This window comes from Camellia sinensis, chromosome 14 (assembly GCF_055761805.1).
Source record: "Camellia sinensis isolate YWXY chromosome 14, ASM5576180v1, whole genome shotgun sequence".
Taxonomy (NCBI): domain Eukaryota; kingdom Viridiplantae; phylum Streptophyta; class Magnoliopsida; order Ericales; family Theaceae; genus Camellia; species Camellia sinensis.
The window spans coordinates 33,410,530-33,434,791 of record NC_138974.1 but is presented as its reverse complement, the minus strand read 5'-3'; the positions used below and the strand labels follow the sequence as shown (position 1 = coordinate 33,434,791).

Genomic DNA, 24,262 nt, shown 5'->3' with positions numbered 1-24,262 from the left:
ATTTAGGCTGTCTGAAAAACTAAATTTTTTGTCTCCATAAACATCGTGACCGTTGTAGGTTGTAATAGGCTTTTAAAGACAAATTTTGATTGTCTCAAAATCAAAACTTTTTGCAACTATATATTTTTGTCTCTAAAAATCTATTTATAGTGACAAATGCAAAATTTTGTCTCTAAAAGTCAATTTTGGACTTTTCTAGACAGACCATTTGGGACAAAATTCGCGACAAACAAAATTAGTTGGCTAAAGTTTTTTCCAAGAAATGTTACATTTTTAGGGACAAAATAAATTTGTTCCTAAAAAGCTGATTTCTTGTAGTGATAGAATGCTAATGAAAATTACTAGTAGTACAAATTCAAGGTGTGAAATTAACCCATTAGAGAAAGTTGATTGAATTATTCTTTTAGTTGGTCAAAAATAATAATGAAACTCACACAGTAGCTTTATCTCACAAAGGCATTGTTAGATAATACATAGAAACGAGTCCACATTTTCCAATCAAATAATCTAAACTCGAATACAAAATTGAGTCGAGGAAGAGAGTTTTGAAATTTGACTAATTGAAATATGTCTGTATATTTTTACTAGCATTGAGGACCATGTTCTTCATTGCAATTTACAACCATGTCAAATAGAGTAAAACTACAAGCAGCAAAGGTTCATATGAGAACCCCATGTAACTAAGATCAGCTGGCTTCTCCATGAGTGCTATACATATTTAGTATTTACATAATGCAAACTTGTTCATTCTCTTCCTCTCTCAAGCCTTTTTTGTGGGGGAATGGAAAAAGACTTTCATTGGCTTGATAACAAAGTAGAGTCAGCTGACTCCACTAGCATTGACCACAGTACATGCACATCTTCACATTGACATGACTTCACATCTTCATACAGTATGTATATTCCTCTACCTGGAGATTAAACAATAATAGAAACAAAAAAATTAAAAGCAAAATAATAGGCTATTAAAAGTAATGATATCAGAAAGATTGAAAAAGAAATTTGGGGTTGATTCAAAATTGCAATGAAAAACAGATTTAGAATAATAATGCCAGAGAATAAAAGTTGGTCTAATGAATACTAAGAATGCTCGGGAGAAACTGATGAAAATAATGCAAAGCTAAGAATTTTCACAAGAGCATGGGAAGGGAAGCTACGGTTTCTCCCAGTTGAGCGTATGCGATTCCAGAGCTTCTTCAATGGGGAGAGGAGGGAATGAAGAAGCCATCCCATTATAGGAAGGAAGTGGTGCTTTGGTTCTCAAGGTAGGTGAAAGGTTGGAAGGAAATAAGAGAGTTGAGTGAGTGAGTAGAGACTCTGTATGTTTGCTTAGGTTCTCTTCTCTATATTTTTTTGTAGGGCAATCACACAAGAAAATATATATTTTCTCTTGGTGTCACGTCACATTCATACCCCTTTTTTTCTCCTTGTAAAATAAGGAGCCAAATCAAAACCCCCTAGTTTCAATTTCACATTTCAAAACTTCCTTCCTCACTAACGACACTTGTTTCTCAAGCCACAACTTGTACCCCACTTTTCAATAAGACTAGAAATATAGAATTGATATAGAAAATATATAGACAAACAAAAATTTACAAGTTTTATTGGTGAAACTCACTTCTAAAAAATCATATCCATCAATATATTTTAAGAAAAAATTAGACCAGTAATATATGTATTTGATCTCTTGTATCAATTTAGGAAACAATCATTCAAAAAATAATGAAGACCAATAATACATTGCCATGTATCCAGTGCCATAAAAAAAATTTAAAAAAAGAAAAAAAAAAAAAAAGTGGTCATATATAGTGGTCCTCTTGATTTTATCCGCGAATTTTTCACATTATATCAATTTAGTCTAATTGATAACACATTTTTACACAAACTAATCCATTCATTTCGCTCAAAGTGATTGAGGGATTGATATATTTAAAATAATATATTCTTATTTTTTGGTTCATTTTCTTCTACATCTCTGTTCAATTACTTAACGTATTTTACAATTAAATTGACCTAATATGAAAAATTAAAAATCAAAATTGATACAATTGAAACTACAATAACCAAATTGACACCAAAGATACAAATTACAAAGAGTCTTATTTTCTATGTCAAATTATGTATTACCATTAATGAAGTTTCTTCATTACTCTTTGGTCTCCCTTTTTGTATGCACAAAGCCTCAAGTTATCTTCACCTACAAGATTTTTGTTGTCATCATTTTACTATTTGCGTTTTCAAAATTTTACCTATAGTTTGTAGACAGTTGGTGCAGAATTCACCTGCACTGCAAGAAAACTAGGAATTAGCATTACACAAATGCCCTCTAAGTTGAAGGAGTTCACACCTCAAACTATGAGAAATTATTCAGCAATACTAGTACATCGGGTCATCACTTTGATGTAGTGTGCCAAATTGACAATTTTCTTTTTTAAAAAAATGGTAGTTATTTTTTTGAATTAATGACATATTAGCAAAGTTCATAAAACGTCTACATGGATTGTTCCCATTGATTGGACACACTGTTGATGTGGTATGCTAAACCCATGAAAGAATTTCTCCTCACATATGCTTCCTGTTGAAGCCTCCAGACATATAAATAACTGTCAACATGTCTGAATATAAAAATTACAGAGACAAAACTATCCAAAATATCTGAACGTATAGTGGTTCCACAACCATACAAATCTCCCCCATCTAACAACGTGGAGATTTTTTATTTTCACTATCCAAACACAGCAACCTACATATATTTAAGCAATGGCTTAATCTCAGTCCAGAAAAATAAAGAACATATGCTGATTTTGATTGCCAAAAGGAAGAAAATATGCAATTTGATTGACATGTCCTGTTTCTATATGAGTTTAATACACTAATGCTATACAAACGCTGGAAAATAATATTTAAAACGTGTCAATCAAATTCATTCTAGATGTGATCCACACTCTATCAAATTTAATTTTTACATCACACATTCAAATTGTAAACATACATTCCCAACTTTTTCCATGAGATCTCGTATTTTTTTGTTGGTTCACTATTTTTTGAGACCTTGTTCCGGTTAGTATTTTATTTTATTTTTTGTTTGGTTCAGCGGTCAAGGTGTCCGAGCTAACTTATGCATATGTCGTCAACTAATCCCCTCTCCAGTCCGGTCAAAGGTAAGTCATCCATGTCAGAATTACGAAATTCACCAAAAATTACTTTCTCACAGTCTAACCCCAAAAATCGAACCTGAGAAATTATGTAAGGAGCACACCGATCAAACTGAAAACTCGTCTTCTTATGCGAGCCAGAGAGAGGCCTTTAGGCCCAACCCAAGTAATTCACAAAAAAACCCATGGACCAAGATGACCTCTGCAAATGGCAAAACGGACCATATACCCGTGGAGTCTGGACGAAGGAACAATCTTGAGAACCACAGGATCGACTCTCATCAAATTCACTCACACATTCACACACACCCCAAAATGATAGCTGTATCATCGTCGTCTCTCCTCCTCCTTCCTTCTCTCTCGTGTCCTTTACTGCGACCCCAACTTTTTCATCCCCAAAAAACCCACCTCTCCATTCCCATTTCCTGCCCAAATCTCTCTTCAATCCCTCTGAGACCGACCCTTCTTCGCAGCAGAACCTCAGTTCTCGGAAGCAATTCGAATGACCCGAAAGAGTCCGCGTTCCTGGACGAAAATGGAGTCATCGATGATATGGATGGGTATATGAACTATCTCTCCCTCGAGTACGACTCCGTTTGGGACACCAAGCCTTCCTGGTTAGCTTTCCCTTTCATGGCTATTCTCAATTTTAAAACATCTACCCTGTTTTTGGAAAAGGTCTTCCTTTGAGCTCCCTTGCTGGAAAGAAAAAAAAATATAAACTACATCTTCGAATTGAGATTTGATTGGTCAATGCAGACATGAGGGGTCGAATTTTAATTTGGGCTTTATTTATTTATTTTTATGTGAGAAATGGATTGCATACTGTACAATTAATTGAATCAGAAAAGCGAAGGTTTTTTGAGCTGTGTTTATAGATAGTTTTTTCTCAGTAGAGTGATTTTGTGAAAGAATCAAGTATAACATGACTAATCCAAGTATTAAAATCAGTGGATTGGTTTCTGTAGCTAAATCTGGAATTCTGGATACTGTTCTTAGGTAAGAGTTTGTTCTGGCCACTGCAATCATATGACTGGACTTTTGAGAACTTGCCACTTTTATCTTGGTTCATCAGTTACTGGGAAAAAACGAACAGAGATGAAGGTTTATAACCTTGCAAGGATTTGGGGATGGCTGGTTTGTTTTAAGATTAGAGAGTATCAGTGCATTGCACATTCATAATTGTTGGAATACTAAGGTTCAAGATTTCAAAGCATATTTCTCATTGTAGGCCATTGATGCATTAGTCATGAGTTGCAGATTTGGGTAACTGTAGAGGCAGGTTGAAGTATATTCTGTGACATTATCATTTAAAATAGATATAAGCAGCCAATATTTATCAAACAAGTGAGGTCTGTAAGCTAGTTTTGGAATTTGTTCTGCTATACCAAATCAAAGACCTTTGTTTGTTGGTTCGTTTTATTTTCTGTTCATTTTACTTATTTACAATGTGCATGCGTTATATATAGTTTTAACTCGATTTCTTTGTTAGGTGTCAACCATGGACAATAACACTGACAGGACTGATAGTGATTACCTGTAGCTGGTTAATTTTACACTCAGTAGTCGTCACTGCAGTAGTTCTCTCTCTGATTTGTGCATGGTGGTACATCTTTTTGTATACTTACCCAAAGGTATGGTCATTTTCCTTCTTGTTCTTTGGCTATTCATTGTTATGCTGCTGTTATTATTTTGTTCATTTTCGGAACTTACAGAGACATTTGAAGGGAAACTAAATTCCAGCTCTAATGTGGATTATCGTCAATTTTGATTATGAAGATGCTAATATATAATTAGTTTTCAATGCTAACATCCTTTGCATTCAGTCAAGATAAGCAAAAATGCTCACCTTGAATTTTCCTCTTTTTCTCAGGCATATTCAGAGATGATTGCTGAGCGGAGAAAGAAAGTGACAGACGGTGTTGAAGACACATTTGGTTTGAGAAAGAGCCAATGATTTTTAAGAGGGGAGGGGAGGCGTGGGGTGGGGTTGGGTTGGGTTGGGTAAAAAGAAATTTTGCAAATGTTTATGCAAGCACGGGAATTACACCAACCTATGAAAGTGTATAGGTCCGGATATTGTGTTAACTGATTGATGATTAGCAACGAAGAGAATTTGTGATGTGAAAAATGATTCATGACAAATCATAACTAAAAATTTGAAAGAGGAATAGAATATTCATACCTGTGTGATGAGAAACAATTGTGAATGTAAATTCCCATTGCAAAGACGGGTTTTGATGGTTATGCTCATTTGCAAAAAGAAATTTGAAGAAACATTCACATATTTGAAGATTAAAATTTTTACAGCTTAACCCAAAACTTGGGGCAAATGTTATTGTGCCGTTACTACATTCAACATTGAACATAAAGACTATCCTAAAAGTGGTATAAAAAAAAAAAAACCAAAAGTGCTACCTAATTTTGAACACATGCCACCTAATTTAACTTCAAGTAATATAATCATCTGTAGAAAGTCCTGCTGTTTGGTCTTCTTGAAGCTGACTCCTCATTGTCACTCATGCTCCATTTCATGTTGAGACTGACAACTATGCACTTTTAGCTCCAGGTCCACGGTTTTTTACACTAGCTTCTTTGGTGTTTGTAGCTTCAAAGGATTGAGCAAACGGAGGTCGATGGTTTTCTCCGTGACTTGTTCACTCTTATTGAGGACCTTTCTAAATGGTCACTGTTCTGCATCTCTTCCTAATGCAATGTTCCCACTGCTAACACCCCAGGTGTTGTTGGAATATAAAAAAAAAACAAGGATCACTCATTGTACAAAAAGCATTAAGAGAACAGAATATCAAATAGTGTAGAAAATAACTAACTTCTTAGTATAGGATTTTTTAACTGCCATTTTATATAAAGCATTAAGAGAACAGAACATCAGCGCATTATGTAGGATTTTTTAACTGCCATTTCTGTTGAAAGTATTAACAACCTCACAAATCATGGAAAGTGAAGCACTTGCAGTAGTGGATCCAGAAATTCTTATTGGGAGGGGCTGGAGCAAAGTCATAGTCCCCTAAATGAATGAATGTAAAAGGAAACTTTTGAAGTATTGTAGGTCCAAGGTAGCAAGTACTACCTGAAATTTGGGTTTTTCTATGAAGCTTGAGCATGGTGGCCCTTGTGAACTCATGTAGATTAACATAAAGCAATCTACTCTTGATGATATTCCATTTCTAAAAACATTGCAGTACTAAATACAGTTAAATTTGATTATACACTTTATAAGAATAGCCTATGAAGCATGGGTACTTTGGAGAACTTACTGTACCCGTACCGGGTACTTACCGGCATACCGTGCCTCGTATGGTACTTCTGCGTACGTACCGAGTACACGAAACACGTACCCAAGTTTTTTCTTCTTAATTTTTGACGTACCCAGTATATATTTAAGCCGTACCGTACCTCAGTTGAAACAATATTTTCCTTTTACAACAGAGATAAAACTCATTTCACTAGACTTCTTTTTTATTTTTTGTTCTATGCTTAGCATGATTTTAAAATTAAACTATAGTTTGTAAGTTATTTAATATATTGACATTTAATTTTGATTTATACTTTTACTTTTGGCATTAAATGTTAAATATAGGTTAATCTTAACAAATTAAACCATTTAATTAATTTTTGCATTTCTCTAAATTAAAAATAAATATTTTTTTACAAGCGTATCAAGCCGTATTCGTACCGTACCCGTACCCTATTTTTTTTTTTGAATTTTACGTACCCATATCGTACGGGTACCAGTACTCGTACCCGTGCTTCATAGAGCATAGCCTTCAGCATTGGGTACAACGGGGTCATTTGGTATAATCAATTTTTAACCAAAAAACTGATTATAACCATCTTCTCAAAATAGGCCTAACCTTGTTTTTATTTTATTTTATATATACGGGGATTATAAGCTTTTCTACAGGAAAGATTTGATACAATACATATTTCTTGCAAGTATTGATCACTGACTTAACAAATAGGAATGCAAATCCTATTTTTGTACTAATGATTGGATAATGATGAGCAACTTTTTGTGATTGAACACCATAGAAGAATATGTAGTAATAGTTTAACTAGTTCATAATTTTTGTTCTCCTAAACTTATTAATCATTACAGGGTCAATTGTACATCTTATAGAACCAAAACTGAAAAACAATGGGAATAAACAGCATCAAGACTTTGGCATTCACTCACCATAATTGAAATTGAAAAATCCAATAGGGGGGCAACAAACATGGATTTGAAAACTAATTCCAGTTAGGAGAAACTTACATGTGTATTATTGCTTCAAAATTCAAGTATCTTGAACCCAAATCCTTATTGTTTTATCGCCATCAAGGCCAGCAGAGGCAATTTTGTTCTCAGTAGGGTGGCATGTTACAGAGATAACAGTATCAGAGTGTCCGTCAAGTTTCTGAACCATATTCTTCCCTTGTAGATCCCACAAGTAAACAGACTTATCCTCTGATCCGCTGACGATGTATTTCCCATTTGTCACTGAAAATGTGGATGTTACACAATATGCCCGATTGGCATGACCTGTATACATTTTCAAGAACTTCCCAGTTGAGTAGTTCCAAAGCTTCTGCATCCAGAAACAATAATGAAAGAAAAAGGAAGGTTAACTCATCTTATATGACATGAGCAATCTTCAAACACTTTCTTTAAGATCTTTTGAAGAAAATAAATTCATTATTTGAAAAGATTGGCCGAATGAAACAAAACTACTTGACCAGTTTGAATTGAACAATCCAGTTCTTGGACACAACAACAAATTTTATTATCTTCATTTTCCTCAAAATTCTCAGCAACCAACAGAGAGCATTTACACAATTCAGTAACAGAAAACGTTAAATGCTAACGATATAACTACATTTCAAGTATTATTCTTTCCAACCAAAACCCGAAAAGAAAAATAAAAACGAATGCTAAAAACAAGATTGTAAAGAGCATCCCCAATCCTTCATCAATTTTTTCATCAAATTGAAATTTGATGAGAAACTAGCTAAAAGTATGCTCCAACCATTTCATCAAATCTGTATCAAATCAACAAAGAGGCAATAGTTTCCCACCAAATCAAGGATGAACCAAAAACACCACCAAATTCCCAACAGTCATTTTTAACTCAAATTTGATGAATTTTAAGAAGAGAAAGGATTGGAGTTGGTTTTTAGGATTATCAAGCATTTAGCGAAAATTTTAGGGATTGGAGATGCTTCCAAAATTTAATTATGTCCAGAGTTTCCAAAGCCAACTAGATTGAATAGTTGAATATCAATCAATGTACACTAAATTTCAAAGAAATTAAGAAGCTAAAGGTTAGAATCTTGATCAAATAGAATAGTTAACAATCAACAAAATTAAAACTTACTAGAGTGTCATCGAGAGTCGCAACGAGAATGAACTTCCCATTGGGCGAGAATTTGGCGAAAGAAACAGCCGGAACCTTATCATCAATCAACGTCTTCAAGCAAGAACCATTAGCAGCGTCCCAGATCTTACAAGACCCGTCGTGACTCCCCGAGACAATCAACGAACCATCGCGATTAAAATGCACCGAAGTCACAGGCATAGAATGCGCTCGTATAACATGAACAGACCTCCCAGTCTTCACATCCCAAACCCTAACAGTCTCATCGAAAGATCCAGAGACGATGAGGTTGGACTGAGGATTGAAATTGACGCAGAAGACGAAGTCGGTGTGGCCGCGAAGCGTCTTGACGCACTCGGCGGCGCGTGAGTCCCAGATGCGGAGAGTGCGGTCGTCGGAGGCGGAGCAGATGTAGTGGGAGTCCGAGGACCAGGCGAGGTCGGAGACGCCGTCGGAGTGGCCATCGAGGCGGGAGATTAGGGTTAGGGTTTGGGAGGACCAGACGATTAGTTTTTTGTCGAGGGATGCGGAGGCGAGGAGTGTGCCGTCGTTTGAGAACTTCACGCACGAGACGGCTCGCTGGTGGCCGGTTAGGGTTTTCAGATGTCTGTAAGGTCGGTGGTTCGACTGTGCTTGGTTGTTGCTCGCCATTGCTGTCCAACTTCGTATCTCCGATGGACCGACTATTTGTAGGAATTGGATCCCGTCACGCGAAACGGATCGGCCCATGTCGGTTTGGGTCCGGTTATTCTTTTATGGGATAATTACGAAAAATAAAAAAACCACAGAGCAGAAGAAAGTGAGTTTAAAGTTTTGGCCTCGTTTGGAAAGTGACTAATTAATTTTTTGATTATTTTAATAGGTTATTTTAGTTTTTGTGTTTAGGAAGATGAGATGAATTTTTAATTGAGTTATTGTATTGAAAAGTGTGTTGAAATGATATTTAAATTTAAAATGACAAATTTATCCCTGAATTATAATTTTTTAAAATGATGTGAAGGGGTAAAATGGTAATTTAGACGTTGATGATGACATGTGAGGCTGTGAGCTTACACTGTCCGGGCTGCAGCCCTTTTTTTTTTTTCTTTTTTTTGAAAACCTATGAACAGTGTTGCTTTTGGGCTTTTTTTCTCAAATGAGGCTATAATAGCCTCATTTCCAGCTTCCCAAACAGCGCCTTTGTAACAAAATAAATACTGAATTTTTAATTTAAATTTTAATATATTAATTTATTTTTTTATTTCAATTGTTTGATTATTTTCGTTAAGTAAAATTGATAAAAAAAATATTTTAGTTGTTAAATTCAAAAGTAAATTATAAATATATTTTTTGAGATTTATTTAAAATATAAATTGTCTCATGTAGTTTTAAAAATTACAAATATCTCATTGTCAGAATTTTTTATTTAACAGAATTAACTAAAAAAATAAAATTTATAATTGCTCTTTAATACAATAATAAAATTACCTAAATTATTAATTGAAACATATTTCTAATATTATTAAAAACTTTTAATTGACTTTATGATTTATTAATAAAATGGACAATCTGTTACGAAATTAAAAACCTCAAGGGTTGGAATGTAATTTCTAAAACCACAGAGGGTTATTCATATTTTAATCAAATCTCTGGGGTGTATTTGTAATTTATCTTAAATTCAATGTAGATATAAATAAAATATATAATATATTATTTTTCTTTAAGTGTAGTAACTAAAATATTCATTTTCAATTAATTTTAATTCATGAAAATAAACAAATAACTTAAATTGAAAACAAATTAAAAAATTTAGAATTTATTAAATTGATAAAATAAAAAAAATTAAATTTATTTTATTATAAAGATTAAACTTTGAAGTTTTTTTTTTTTTTTTTTTTGTGTGTAATTTTTCTCTTCTTCTATTTATAACTTTTTAATCAGCATTATTGTTGATTTTCAACTTTTAGTAAAAAAAAAAGGTTAAAATAATAGCAAATTGAAAAAAACTAAGAGATATAAAAAAAAAGGATTGGCAAGGAGGTCCCGTTTCAATAATTCGAACCATTCAATATGTAAAATTCGTCGAGTACTATACGCTTGTGAAAAATCATGTTGATCTGATATCGATAATTATTTCATTGGATTAGATTTTTGTCAATTGTTTATTTTTGCACCGTCTATTTTTTTTTATACAAAATTGATTTGATCACCTAACTATCGATATCTAATAACGTGATTTTTTTATAAATATATAGTACTCGACGAGTTCTACATATTTACGGTTCAGATTATTAAAACGGGATCCATAATGAACCCTCACGGACTCAAAAGTACCCCCCCGCCAAACCCATAAAGAAATTCCAACCTTTTAATTTTAGTTTTTCTTTTAGAGGGTGTGAAAGGAAATAAATATGTCACTTCTAGGATATACGAAGAGCAACGGTTGGATTGGTGGATAAGTCTTCACTCACCAATGCTTGGGTTCCAATTATGGAGGTTTTCTTTCTATTCCTACCAATTAACTCAAATCAATTTAAGAAAGTAGGAGTATCGGATTAGAGCCAACTAATAGTTGTTCAAATCCTTGTTTAAATCAAATGAAATCACAATATAAAAATAATAGTAATAAAAAAATCAATATGGAGACTTGAAATTCTAGAAAAGCTGCCAATGATTTAGCAGCCAGCATATTTGGTTCCGTCCAACTCTTTCTATCTCCGTAGGTACGGCTTGCCGTAATGCATATCCTGTCCACTGTAGTCTTGCTTACAAAACAAGTAGTCAAACAAAAGAAACTCCCCGTCTCATAATTTCAATCAATTTACTACTAGTATTTAAAACTGAAAAGGAGAGCACCTTTGGCTATAGCAAAACCAAAACCAAAACCAAATCCAATCTGGGTTTCAAATTCCATCTCTCTCTCTCTCTCTCTCTCTCCAAAATCCATGGGTGAAAAACTATTCATGGTTCCTCCCCTAAAGCAGCAGCTACTGGAAGAAACAAAAGACTCGCAGAATCATCCCAAGCGAAGCAGAGTGGCAAAGGCAGACCAAGAATTAAATGAACGCAAGGATGCGCAGAGGTGATGTTGATCCAACTCTATCACAAGAAGTAATGAAGCGTTGGAAAGTAATTTAAGAGTCTACACTTCTATTACACTGTGTTTAGTTGAGGAATTTGAGAAAAGATTTAAAAAGGTAAAAAAAAAAAAAAAATGTAAAATGTGAATAAAATATACATATATCTCATATAGTTTCACACCTTTTTCATTTCTCTTTTCAAACCTCTTCCCAAATCCTCTAACCAAACACAGCATTAGAGTTCACAAGTACCTAGATATAACATATGAATTTCAAAATTTTTATTTTTGAATTTGTAAAGGGAGAAGAAAATAGAAGTAAAATTATGGAGAGAAAACAATGAAGTGAACAGAAACTAAATTATTTTCTTGTTTGGGGGAATGAATTCTCAATCTTTTGTGCAAGTAAATTCTTCAAACAGTGAATAAAATACTGCAGCTCAGCTTAACAATGGTTATTCTTCAATTTAACTTAGAAATATTATCCATGTTTTTGACAAGAATAGGTACATCTACACATATTAGAGTAGAGGATATCAGCACAACATTTAAGTACAAACAGAAATAAACTTTGAGTCACTGGTTGAGAGGGTAAAATAAAAAGAATCCCTCCCATTGGTACTCCTCCATTCTCTCTAGGTAAATAGTGAAACCAAAGGCTTGATTCAGGAAAAACAAACAGAAAATTAAAAAAACACTAATATATCACCCCACATATGAGATTTTGCAAGCACCTACTGATGTAACGGTAGGCAGGACCAGGACTGCTTGAGAGGGTATTTGTTGCCTCACCACACCGTATTTCAGCCTAAGCTTCCATAAAAGCATCTCCTTTAGTATCTGTCAAGAACCACAACCATTAAATGACACAATTTTGTCGGTGAAAAAAAATTACGAAATGTGACAATCCGGTGGTCCACATATAGATCTTGTTTGATGCGTCTTAAGGGACTGCTTATAGTCGTTTTTTTTTTTTGGGTGGTGGTTGTTGGGAAATCATTGTTGTTAAGAGTGTTTGGTCCAGCTTCTTACAAATTATAAGGCAGAAATAACTTAAATAAACTAAAAAAAGCAGGAGAACGAGTACTTTTAGTTTCGATTTTCTAATTATCAAGTTTCAACTTATAAAAGTTGCACCAAATGGATCTATACTTGGGGATTGAGAAGTTTGCGGGGAAGGAAAACACAATTCGAGACTGTCTGTCTCCATTTAATATCAAAACTGAAAACTTTGGTTCGGAAAGATCACACCCTAAATTTCATTCATAGTTAACTTGCATAAACAAATTGGGCAAAAATATTGACATAACAGAAAATAAAGACAGTGGCTTATCACTATTGAACTGAATTCTCAACCCTTTGAATTATGCATCAGACACCATGCAGTTAATTCTAAATCTAAAGAGACTATTTGGCTTGTACAACTGAAACCCGCAGATTTTATGAATACAACACAAATCACCGTGACTCTCACATTTCCCACAGAGAGAGAGAGAGAGGAGTACCAACATTTCAGTGACACAAACTCCAGTTCTTGCCTTACTAGGTGGTTCTGTCAGACAACCAGAAAGTCCACTTCATCTGAACTTTCCTCATAAATTACATAACTGGAATCTTGACCATCCTCATAGCCGCTACCCGGATCACTATTATAGCTACTTTCTGATGAACTCATGAACAACATCCCGTCTAATGTATGACTGCTTGGCTGTGAAGGTGAGCTGAAATCACTATATGTGTCACTCCCAATCATTTGTTCAATCTCAACAAAACTGTAAAGCATGCACAGAAATCCCACAAAGAAAAGATTATAGATATAGTTCCAAGTTCCTTTGACATAAATTTTTGATAAATGTAAAATTTGAACCGACCTTCCTTCGGGAGGGAACTCAGCCAGCAGGCAGAAGCCAGGCCTTTCTTCCAATAGTTGCTTTACAGGGATGACACTGCACAGTATGCACCAATCCAAATGTCAACAAAACATAATACATTTGAAGGAACAGTCCAAAATAAGATAACCGCTACACTACCTTGTGGTGTAACATCTATGATACCAGTCACCTTCAGATGCCAGACCTTCCCTGTTAGATATGTCCTGTAGGAGGTTACATTGAATTTCAGAAGGGAAAGCTCAAAAATTCTTTTTATGAAAAAACATAAAAACACAAAACAGGAAAGCATAAAGCCCAGGGATCATACCAAGTTTAAGCAAAAGAAACACAAACTAAAATGAATGACAACTAAAATTTGTTTCCACTCACAAGATGTCTAAGGAGCTTAAAATCTCCTGCAAGAATTGCTGTCGAAAACCGTGCAACTTCCACCTGCACACGACACAATTTAGAGACATTTTTTTTGGGGGGAGAGAGAGAGAGGTTGTAACTCACTTCTTTGAGATGCATACAATCACGTAAAATTAAAACCTCCAGTAGATTCCCACCAGCACTGGCTCCAAGGTTTCTGAAAGACAGAAGGTGGCGTATTTCAAGAAAGAACTTAGGAAAATTTTCAGCAAGGACAGGACAAAATTCTAGAAAAGTCATCTTCATAGGAGATACACCTACCTTAGAAAGGTACCAGTGATTGAGTAGGATGTTGAGAAGTCAACATATTTCAGTTTCCGAAAACCCTGCATAGAGATTGATATAATTTCTTTACATTAGAATGATTCTGTATAAAAATTTCGAAACCACTTTCTAGGATTCCATATTAGTCAATTGACCTTGCTACATAAATATACAAAATTAAGAACATATACAAATAACCTCCCCCCATCTCATTCTTGCAGACATACATACATGCTCTTCACACACACCAACATAGAGAGATCTTATTGTGTTGTATGTACTTGGTAAATCTTAAATTATTCAAATAGGAAATTTTCACATTAATACAAAGTTACCCACTTTGAACCAAAACCTTATTTCTTCTAGCCTAACCCCTCAAAGAACTGCTGGCCAACAAATGGCCGGCAGGCTATTTTCATTGGGCCAGCCGTACGCTTTCATGGCCGGTCAGCCATGTTTAGCGCAGGTAGATATTTTACAACAACCAGCTGTCCCCATGTGCATGCCTTGCACCAGCTGTCTCTTTGCTGATATTTCCGACGTGAGATGTTGTTTTTCTATAAATACAAGGCCCCCCCTCATGGTTTAGGGTTAGATGTTGTTTTTCTATAAATACAAGGCCCCCCCTCATGGTTTAGGGTTAGAAAAAATTCTCCAAGAGCTATAGCTTGTCCAATACACTTCCCTCCTCGCTTGCAATATACATATACTATACATACACCCTCTAAGCTTGAACTTGAGGCTTTTACTGACTTGCCTACCATAGCCACTTATTTCCTTCCTCGTCAATTAATGAAACTCATGCATTATACCATCAGAATCACTGTTCAATGAAGTACACAGGATAAAACAATGAGGGTGCTCTCAATAAATCTTTGGTTCATGCATGCTTTCTCAGGAAGTCAAACTGTTGTAATCAGATTACCATCTACCCCTCTTGTATGTTTCCCAACTAAGAGCAAACTAAATCACCCAGAAAATTTATAGCAGCTGGTTGTTCTAGTTCCACCTCTCAATGAGTTAGGTCCAGAATTAGAAAATAAAAACTGTCCGTAGGTCCAGTGGGTTTTTGATTGACATCAAACCACTCTCAACAAACTAGAGCATTTACTGATTTCTGTTCAGCATGACATAATCCCTATAACAATAAATCTCACAAAGATAACAATATTCATTCTGCAATGATGGATTAGAAACAATTACTGATATTCAAATCTCCAGAAACAAACCTTGACAAGTATGCGAACTTTGTGGTCATGCAGCTTAAAACCTCTAAGTGATAAGGAAGTCAGATGAGGACAATTGTTCACAAGATCACAACATGTTGGCAATTTCAAACTGTCATCTCTACCTGGAAATAACACACAGATAAGCAACTGGTTTTTCAAGCTTGAGTATGCAGAAACCATACGCAGAAAAGGAACAGACCTGTTTTTGAAGATTCAAAATACAACCGCTCTATCAAGTGACAATGTTTGCTCACTGACTCAAGTGTCTGCCTCAATTCAACATGACTGTTGCAAGAAAAATTGTTCCTTTCAAAAAAAATTTGCCATTGCAGATAAAAATGACAAAGCACAGGAAAAGTTGTCATTAAAAGGGCCAGATCACAAACAAAAAGAAGTAGAAAAACACCAGTGTTCGCCTATGACAAATTTTGTAGTGATTTTCTTACTGCCCCCTTCAGTTACATGCTTGTTCACCTAAGAGGCACCCAAGATAAATGATCTACCCTTAGGTTCCTCCTGAGTCACATCTCCTAGGCACCCACCCTCCCATTCAGAAACATTGTTAAGCAACAAAAGAGGATTTTTTTTGTGCATTTTTTCTCTTTTTCTGCTCCCTTCCCTTTCCAGGCACATGTGCTTGTTCTCAGAGCGGCACCAAGATAATTAGCAAATGACAACATTAAATTCCACACCCTCCCTCACCCCTAATTAACAAATGACACCCTTCAAAAACGAAAGCTGATTACGCATCTTTGAAGATGTAACAAGTAATGATCAGCACCAATTGGACAGAGCCTGGCCATACGAATCCTATGCAATTAAGTTCTAGTTGCCTCAGTGAGTTCAACAAAAAAGCACAGTATTATCATTACGTGTGTCATACAGAGTAAATATCTATGGTATTATAATAAAGAACCCCAGTTTGGTGAGCCTTTTTGTGAAACCGTGTCACATATTTATTTTCCTAAAAAAATGAAAAAGAATTACTTAATTCATTTGCCAGATGAGTTTTCTATTTTTTTTCCCCACAAACTGCTTAACGATTAATATGTAATTTCATAGATCCAGTTACATAACCACCCATCAACTCTCTGCATTTTTTCACTCTCAACTACCAATCCAACGATCAATATATCCTACAACACATGCTCCACTAACATTAACAACTTCAATGCTCCCTATGATGTAATCATGTGCATCATGTGTGCATTGACATTCTAGTATATATGTTAGAATTTACCATAAACCTACCACCACTACCACCTCACCTACTCCACTAAACCTAACCCACTACACCACTACCACCTCCACTTCACCTACTCTCCACCTACTCCCAAACACACTCCTATATAATAGGAATCCTTGTAATTGTAATAGATAACAATATCAATATCAATCAATAATACAATTCTCTTTATACATTGAATTTTAACAATATATATAAGAGATGGTCGGTGGGTGGGCAAACAATGATGAAAGATCAATGGTTGGAAGTTGATAGATTAAACAAAAAGAAAAACAATGAGATAGAGGAATGTGACTTGCCCTCTGTAGACCTCACTTTATAGCTGTCGCCTCGTGGTTTTAAAAAAATTATAATTGGGAGAGAATTTTTTTTTTTTTTTTTTTTTTTTTTTATTTCTTACAAGATGTAATTGATTACCAGATAGTTTTGAGGCTTCATCAGGGGTGAGGACAGCAGCGAATCCATTGATACTGTTCTTGTAACTGTAAACAAGGGAAGCCTTGGCTTCTTCCTCAAATTTCCATCGGAACAACACCACCGGTAACAGCAGCAGTCTCCGATGGTGGCTTCCGATGGAATCAAATCGATCTCGCGAATACTAGTAGTAGACTGATACTTGGAACTACTACTACTTTCTCCAACATGAAACTCCACTTCAACTTCCTTGCTCACCACCGAATCTTCAAACGAGTAATCTTCTTCTGGAAAATCAACTCCAGTGCTATCAGCTTTCGGAGTAGATCGAACCGATTCGACTAACGATTCGGCTTCAACAGGTCCAGTATGTGAAATCAGGATATTACGAAACTCGTCCTCGAGCCTAGCCATGGCGATCTGCATCGCACCATTGACCTTGTTCTGATCATCGGTCACGGTCACCGATTCCATCGATCGTTGAATCTCATCAACGGCTTGCAAGTATCGATCGATCTCTTGACGATCGGAATCGAAGATCATACGCTCTCTGGCTTCCTCCGACGCCGTGGAGTCCCACCGGAGGATGATTTTCTCGGCTGATTCGATTGCGCCGGCGGTGTTTTCCGGCGGCTCCATAGTCGGAAATTGGTTCGAATTTTTTTTTTTTTTTTTTTTTTTTTTTTTTTTTTTTTTTTATGTAAAGCAAACAATCTTTATCTGATAAGAGAGAAGGGAGATGATGATTTTACAAAGTGAGGTTGCAGAGACCAAGGTGAAAGGAGAGGAGGTATGTGTTGGAGGTTTCAATTGGCAAGGTTGCCGCCCGCCGGAAGGTGAAGATCACCAAGAGCTAACCTATAGCTCTGATACCATGTTAAAATTCAATGTATAAAGAGAATTGTATTATTGATTGATATTGATATTGTTATCTATTACAATTACAAGGATTCCTATTATATAGGAGTGTGTTTGGGAGTAGGTGGAGAGTAGGTGAAGTGGAGGTGGTAGTGGTGTAGTGGGTTAGGTTTAGTGGAGTAGGTGAGGTGGTAGTGGTGGTAGGTTTATGGTAAATTCTAACATATATATATATATATATTTTTTTCTTTCCACCGCCCACTTTTTAAACATATTATTATTATTATTCTTATTATTATTATTATTATTATTATTATGACTTCAAACATATTATTATTATTTCTTTTGTTTTTATTTTTACTTTCACTTTATTTTTAATTTTTATTTTATTTTTTTTTTCATTCTTATTTCTGCTCCGTAAAAAAAATAAAAAAAAAGAAAAAAAAATAAAAACCAAAACCAAAACCAAAACAAAAAAAAAAAAAAAGAAAAAAAAAAACACACCTCGTTTTATTCATGTCAGGGCTCACCCCGGTCACCATTTTACACCACACAAAAAAAAAAAAAAAAAAAAAAAAAAAACATAATAACAACCCACACACAACAACCACATCCACAGGCAAGATTTTTCTTCTCTATTCTGCCGCCGGTCTCTTCTTCTTGCCTCCGTCCTGGGCGGTCCTTGCCGGTGTTGCCTCCGTGTTTCCCACTACACTGGGCACGTTCACTCCTCCATACTCCTCCACTGCAGCATATGGCGGACCTCCAAATCGGAACATCACGGTGGCCTTCCGCTTCAGCTCCTTGTTTTCTGCCTTTAGCACACTTATCTCTGCTCGCGCATCCTTATACATGCGTTGGAGCAGAGCCAGCTGGGAGTTTAACTGTTGCACCTCATTTGTCCTGCTCTGCAGCCGGTGCGACAAGTTTGTGACCGCCGTCATGGTTTCCACACATGACTTCAGAGTATACTGATTGGCCTCAATATCAGTTTGCACCGCCATTTTTTGCTCCACCGACCGCATCGGAAAGTTCAACGGAGTAAACACAGAGGTGTTTGGTTGAGGTTCACTGGCCACCGCACCAGTTATTTCTCTTGTGGACTCGTTAAGGTCTGGAAAGAGAGTGAGCAGACCACGGGAAGATGAAGCCATTTTCTGGACAACAGAGTGTCTCTCTCAGGAATCTCTCTCAGAAAACAGAGTATTACAGAGTATCTCTCTCAGAAATCTCTCTCAGAAAACGAAGAGTTTTTCAGAGTTTTTCTAGCAGGTTTTTTGTCTCTGCTTCCAAGCCTCAGCCTCAGTTTATAAAGACCCTGACGAAGAGGCAGACACGCGCATCATGCGCCTCTCGGTGCTCGCCGACAACTTGGGCGCGCTTTTTGATGACACGTCTTTTGATGGCACGCCTTTTGATGGCACGCCTTTTTATGAATTGGGCACACCTTTTGAGGGTGCGACTTTTTAAGGGTCCGACAAGACTCTGTAAACTGTCCCGACATTGATTCCGGTTAGCTCCTTTATGGGTCCGACAAGACTCTATAACCTGTCCCGACATAGATTCCGGTTAGTTTCTACAAGGGTCCGACAAGACTCTGTAAACTGTCCCGACATTGATTCCGGTTAGTTCCTACAAGGGTCCAGCAAGACTCCATAAACTGTCACAACATTGTCTGCTATAACGGTCCGACATGACCCCGTAAACTGTCTTTTACAACGGTCCGACATGACCCCATAAACTGTCTTCTACATCGGTCTGACACCGCCATCCAGTGTCCTCTACACCGTTATGACACCACCATACAGTGTCCTCTACAACGTTATGACACCCCCATACAGTGTCTTCACCAACGGTCTGACACGACCATACAGTGTCTCCTATCCTTTTTTATTTTTATGTATTTTCTTGTTTTGTTCCTCTCTTCAAACTCAAGTTGGTTAGTTTCTATCCTCCTTGAGTTTGCGGGGGGCTGTTAGAATTTACCATAAACCTACCACCACTACCACCTCACCTACTCTACTAAACCTAACCCACTACACCACTACCACCTCCACTTCACCTACTCTCCACCTACTCCCAAACACACTCCTATATAATAGGAATCCTTGTAATTGTAATAGATAACAATATCAATATCAATCAATAATACAATTCTCTTTAGATAACAATATCAAGGATTCCTATTATATAGGAGTGTGTTTGGGAGTAGGTGGAGAGTAGGTGAAGTGGAGGTGGTAGTGGTGTAGTGGGTTAGGTTTAGTGGAGTAGGTGAGGTGGTAGTGGTGGTAGGTTTATGGTAAATTCTAACAATATATATACAGATACATACACACAAACATAAATACAAAACAGTAATCCAACCTCCACCAACCTAAAGTTGGCAACTTCCTCCACCTTTCTAGTTGGAAAAATAATGTAATTTAAAAAAAATAAAATAAAAAAATGATACCCTCTTATGTTTTTTGACCAGTTCTTGTTAGGGATAGTTTTGCCAATTCAAGACTTCAATAACGTGACACACTCTCATGTGGCTGGCGGCAGAGAAGCCCCTCTCTCTGATCAAAACCAAGTTCCCCATCCCATCCACCAGGCAACGGGGAGTAGAAAAATGATCGAAATCAGAACTGTCACTAAATGTTGACATTTAATCAGGAGTCCCCATTTTAGTGCATTCTTTATCATCTTAAACAGTAACCATATTAAGGACAGACTGTTCTGCATTCATTAGTTTGATAAGTGGAAGATTGCTTACGAAATCAAGAACGAAAAATGCCTTGCCCTAATCCTGTGATTTACGTATCAAAAAACTAAAATAAAGGAGGGGTGGAAGATATTTTAAAACATTAAAACGTACACACCACATGGTGTGTCAAACACATGTTGATGCCGAGTCCCGTAATAAAGAAAAAAAAAAAATCTAAACTTCCATTCACATGGCTTATTAATTTAAAGTTCCACGCTCATTGCCTATTAATATGATACATTTTGGTATAAAATTATAAAATATCTAACATTCTTTATCTGATCAGCTGCAAAAATGTCACTGTTCCATCCTATTGTTACATAATTTCACTTAAGTTCCATAAAAGCAAGAAATTCTTGTTCCCTACCTAAAGCACACTCCATCCTCGTTAATTTTCTTCCTTTCCCAACACCCTAAAATCAAGTTCCCCAAACTTTTGATTCTGTCCTGTGTTAATCACCCTAAAAGAAGAAAGTAACGTTGACAACTTGCCATCGCAACCAACAATTTTAAAGCTAAACAAGAATCTCTTTTGTGATATTCCCCATTCAGCAATCTCCTTTGCGACAACTCCAGCAATACTCCACTATGGCCAATTCTTCTCAGGCATGTGACAATGTAAACAAAATATGCACGTGGTGGGAACAGCTCAATAACATAAATACAAGACTGTTCAGCAGCCACATAATGCCAAGTTTAGTGTCATGTACTAAGAGCATGATCAATCGAATAATTAATGTAACAGAATTCGAAACCAACTAAATAAAACTTACAGGCCAACAATCTCTAGATCAAGGAGAGATGGGCAGGCTGACAAAGCTGCACAAAGTGCTGCGTTATCCATTCTTTCAATATTGTAAAGGTGCAACCTCCTCAAAAGAACCCTTCAAATTCCAAGACAAAGAAACAAAGTCAATATAATATATATATATATATGGTGAGAATTTCCTTGGACATGGGCACATGCACCAATAAGGAATTTTAGATAAACCCAAAAAAGCCCCATCGTGCTTAGGTGCCATGCCATGCCATGCGGCAGCCCAGAGTGGGTTAGGTTGGAAACTCAGGACCTTCACCAAGGAATCATCCAACCCCTTGTATTGACCCACCAAAAATATACTAATAGTAATATATAAGAAAATTTCCTTAGAACCATACCCAGGAGTATCAATGTCCCCACTCAAAGAGCTCAAACAGGACCTAGTGAGAATAGATGACTCCTTTCCTTGTCTAGATCTCTTATCATTCCATGAAAAGCCAGATGCATCCACAGAGTTCCTGATAGTATAGACTAGTGGTTGAGAGGATCCAGGGGATGCAATTGGGCCGGGCACTATACCAAGCTTAAGAGACCTGAATTTAGAATTTTTTTTTTTTATTATAAGTAACTGTTTGTTAGAGAAATAGATAGTAAGCTATGAACTGAGGATAAATATAAAACAAAACGTTATGAACATAACAATCATAAGAAGGAAAACCAGCAAATGGCTCACAAAATAATAATACAATACTTGCAAAGCCAATTTGAAGTCTGACTTTAAAATATTAACAGGTTTAATATTCTCTTCAAACATGAGGGTTTTTAGATGTCATGCCATCCTTCTTTCTAGGTATCAGACAACCTATAGAAGCATATCAATCATAAGTGTCATTATTCACGCTTAGCAAACATTAATTAACAATACCCAATTTAATTGAGTTAGTGAGTTGCATTTCCAGTGCTACCCTTGGTAAGTTTATCACTGGATCAAGCATGACATAGTTGATGCTCTCAGGCCCAAGCTGGACCATATCAAGGTTACTAGTACAGTACTTAGATCAAGGCCAGTTGCCACACCTATGTAACATGTCTTCCAGCTAAAGGTTCAGCAGTCAAAGCAGCTTACTGCTTACCTTAATGACATGCTCAATTGTGCATACGTCTGTGTATTGATTTACATATGTATGTCTTTTATGTGTGTATTCAGACCAAGATGGATTATTAGGTCAATGCCTTTACAGTTAAAGGTCCTACCAAACCTTAGCCTTGCAGCAACAATGCTGCAAATATTCAAATCATACCATTTTGTCTCATAAACTTTCACTCCAATATAATAACACAAAAACAACTGAATACTTAAATGAAAGAATCCTTACCGAAGAACTTTCCCAGCTCGTTGAATCATTGTAGACACAACCACATTATTGACCTTTGGGACTACTGATGTCAAGTCAATATTGGCATAGCACAAAGGATCCATAGCACACTTATGGAAGAAAGAACACGTAGCTGCAGCATAGCATACGCTTTGTGTATCAAGCATTGAAAAGACCTACAAGCCAGCATATGACCAAGAATGGTTAAAGCACATCAAAGTTGCATATATTCATTCTAATCGGCATCTTATCAAACCCATAATTGTATACATCAATCCAATGCATTTAAACTACAACACATTTTTCAGATAAAATTATTACTTATGCTCTAATAACAATAATCATTTTTGTTACCGGTAAATCCAAACAGCAATATCAGATCAGTAAATTTGAAGGCCTATTCCCAAATGCAATGTAGCATGCTAATCGTTTGAGTGTAGAATAAAATTGTAGTCAAATTTAGGCATCAACAATAATGAAGAATTTGCGGTATGAAAGACATTCTCACTTCACTACTCCCCAAAGGCCTTTCAAAAAACATTAAGTTCCGAGAGTGTATGATTACTCGGAATAATGCATTTACAAATAAACAATGAACAATTAAACTAGATGGAATGAAGCAAGCAAATCTTATAAATCACGCTACAGTTAATGAAACAATAAAATATACCGAATTCGGCAGAACACACACATAAAGATTGAAATTTCCCTAAATCAACAACACAATCAACATGCAAATCTTTCCAATTGACACTTAACACAAAACAACAAATACAACAAACTTGCCAAAGAAAAATTCATACATCAACAGTAAAATCTGAGGAACAGAACGTACTTTGATAGTGAGATCAGGAGGTAGGGCCCAAGTAACAGCGTTGTGCATTGTGGCGCGCTTTCTGGCAGATCGTTTACCGGCTTCGAGAAGCACAGAGCCAAGCCTCATGGCACGCTCGATCATATCGTTCTGGTCCGAATCGCAAGCCCTAGAATCGAGAAGACGATCGAAGGAGAGGTCGAGAGAGATAGTAGACGAATCGGAGAGACCTAGAAACGATTCCAAGAGGCGGTCCATGGGGTCGAGCTTCGAAACCCTAGGGTTGGAGTTGATGATGAGAGTTTCAGCTGGGGACGAGGAGCAACAGGGACGCTTGGCCATGGATGGGCAGTGAAGGAGAAGGGTATCCATATCGATATCGGGTGGAGGAGAGAGAGATGGAGAAGAGAGAGTGATGTTTTGTTTACTAGTAGAAAGAGAGTCCAGTCCAGAGAGGGGTGAGAGTACGGACAAAAGGCATCGACTGCCACGTGGTGAGCTGATTTTGCGTAGTGCGAGTACGTGGAGAGTGTAGATGTAGCCGCCGGCTGGTTTGTGAAAAAGGAGAGAGGGAAGTGATTGCGTCACCCGTTTAAGTATGAAACTGACGAAGCCAGCTGTCAGGGACAATAACCAAAGAATAATGATTGAACTAATTTTGGAA

The 24,262-nt window shown here is 36.4% G+C and overlaps 3 protein-coding genes and 1 long non-coding RNA gene across 6 annotated transcripts; 1 reads left to right on the top strand and 3 right to left on the bottom strand.

The window, feature by feature from the left end:
• Nucleotides 1-551: 551 nt before the first annotated feature.
• On the bottom strand, nucleotides 552-1,496 carry LOC145806681 (uncharacterized). The gene is made up of 2 exons (XR_014350081.1): nucleotides 1,158-1,496; nucleotides 552-911 (listed from the first exon to the last, which is right to left on the bottom strand). It is a non-coding gene; the product is annotated as an uncharacterized LOC145806681 (long non-coding RNA).
• Nucleotides 1,497-3,319: 1,823 nt separating this feature from the next.
• On the top strand, nucleotides 3,320-5,286 carry LOC114317650 (uncharacterized). The gene is made up of 3 exons (XM_082904221.1): nucleotides 3,320-3,772; nucleotides 4,648-4,789; nucleotides 5,029-5,286. The coding sequence occupies exons 1-3, from the start codon at nucleotides 3,351-3,353 to the stop codon at nucleotides 5,110-5,112; spliced, it is 648 nt and encodes a 215-aa protein (XP_082760347.1). The 5' UTR covers nucleotides 3,320-3,350; the 3' UTR covers nucleotides 5,113-5,286.
• Nucleotides 5,287-5,422: 136 nt separating this feature from the next.
• On the bottom strand, nucleotides 5,423-11,723 carry WDR5B (Transducin/WD40 repeat-like superfamily protein). 2 transcript variants are annotated; one of them, XM_028264415.2, is made up of 3 exons: nucleotides 8,531-11,723; nucleotides 7,432-7,744; nucleotides 5,423-5,878 (listed from the first exon to the last, which is right to left on the bottom strand). In XM_028264415.2, exons 1-2 carry the CDS (start codon nucleotides 9,257-9,259, stop codon nucleotides 7,454-7,456), a joined length of 1,020 nt encoding a protein of 339 aa, XP_028120216.2. In that variant the 5' UTR covers nucleotides 9,260-11,723; the 3' UTR covers nucleotides 5,423-5,878; nucleotides 7,432-7,453. The 2 variants fall into 2 exon arrangements, with proteins under 2 accessions (XP_028120216.2, XP_028120217.2); XM_028264416.2 differs by having other exon boundaries at nucleotides 5,423-5,881; nucleotides 8,531-10,768.
• Nucleotides 11,724-12,028: 305 nt separating this feature from the next.
• On the bottom strand, nucleotides 12,029-24,247 carry LOC114317652 (F-box protein SKIP17). Of its 2 annotated transcripts, none has more exons than XR_003648700.2 (13): nucleotides 23,620-24,246; nucleotides 22,785-22,960; nucleotides 21,807-22,001; nucleotides 21,422-21,532; nucleotides 15,584-15,669; nucleotides 15,385-15,506; nucleotides 14,153-14,217; nucleotides 13,976-14,048; nucleotides 13,850-13,912; nucleotides 13,619-13,683; nucleotides 13,460-13,534; nucleotides 13,094-13,360; nucleotides 12,029-12,428 (listed from the first exon to the last, which is right to left on the bottom strand). XR_003648700.2 is itself a non-coding variant. In XM_028264419.2 (13 exons), exons 1-12 carry the CDS (start codon nucleotides 23,968-23,970, stop codon nucleotides 13,144-13,146), a joined length of 1,599 nt encoding a protein of 532 aa, XP_028120220.2. In that variant the 5' UTR covers nucleotides 23,971-24,247; the 3' UTR covers nucleotides 12,029-12,428; nucleotides 13,098-13,143. The 2 variants fall into 2 exon arrangements, 1 of the variants encoding a protein (XP_028120220.2); XM_028264419.2 differs by having other exon boundaries at nucleotides 13,098-13,360; nucleotides 23,620-24,247.
• Nucleotides 24,248-24,262: the final 15 nt, after the last annotated feature.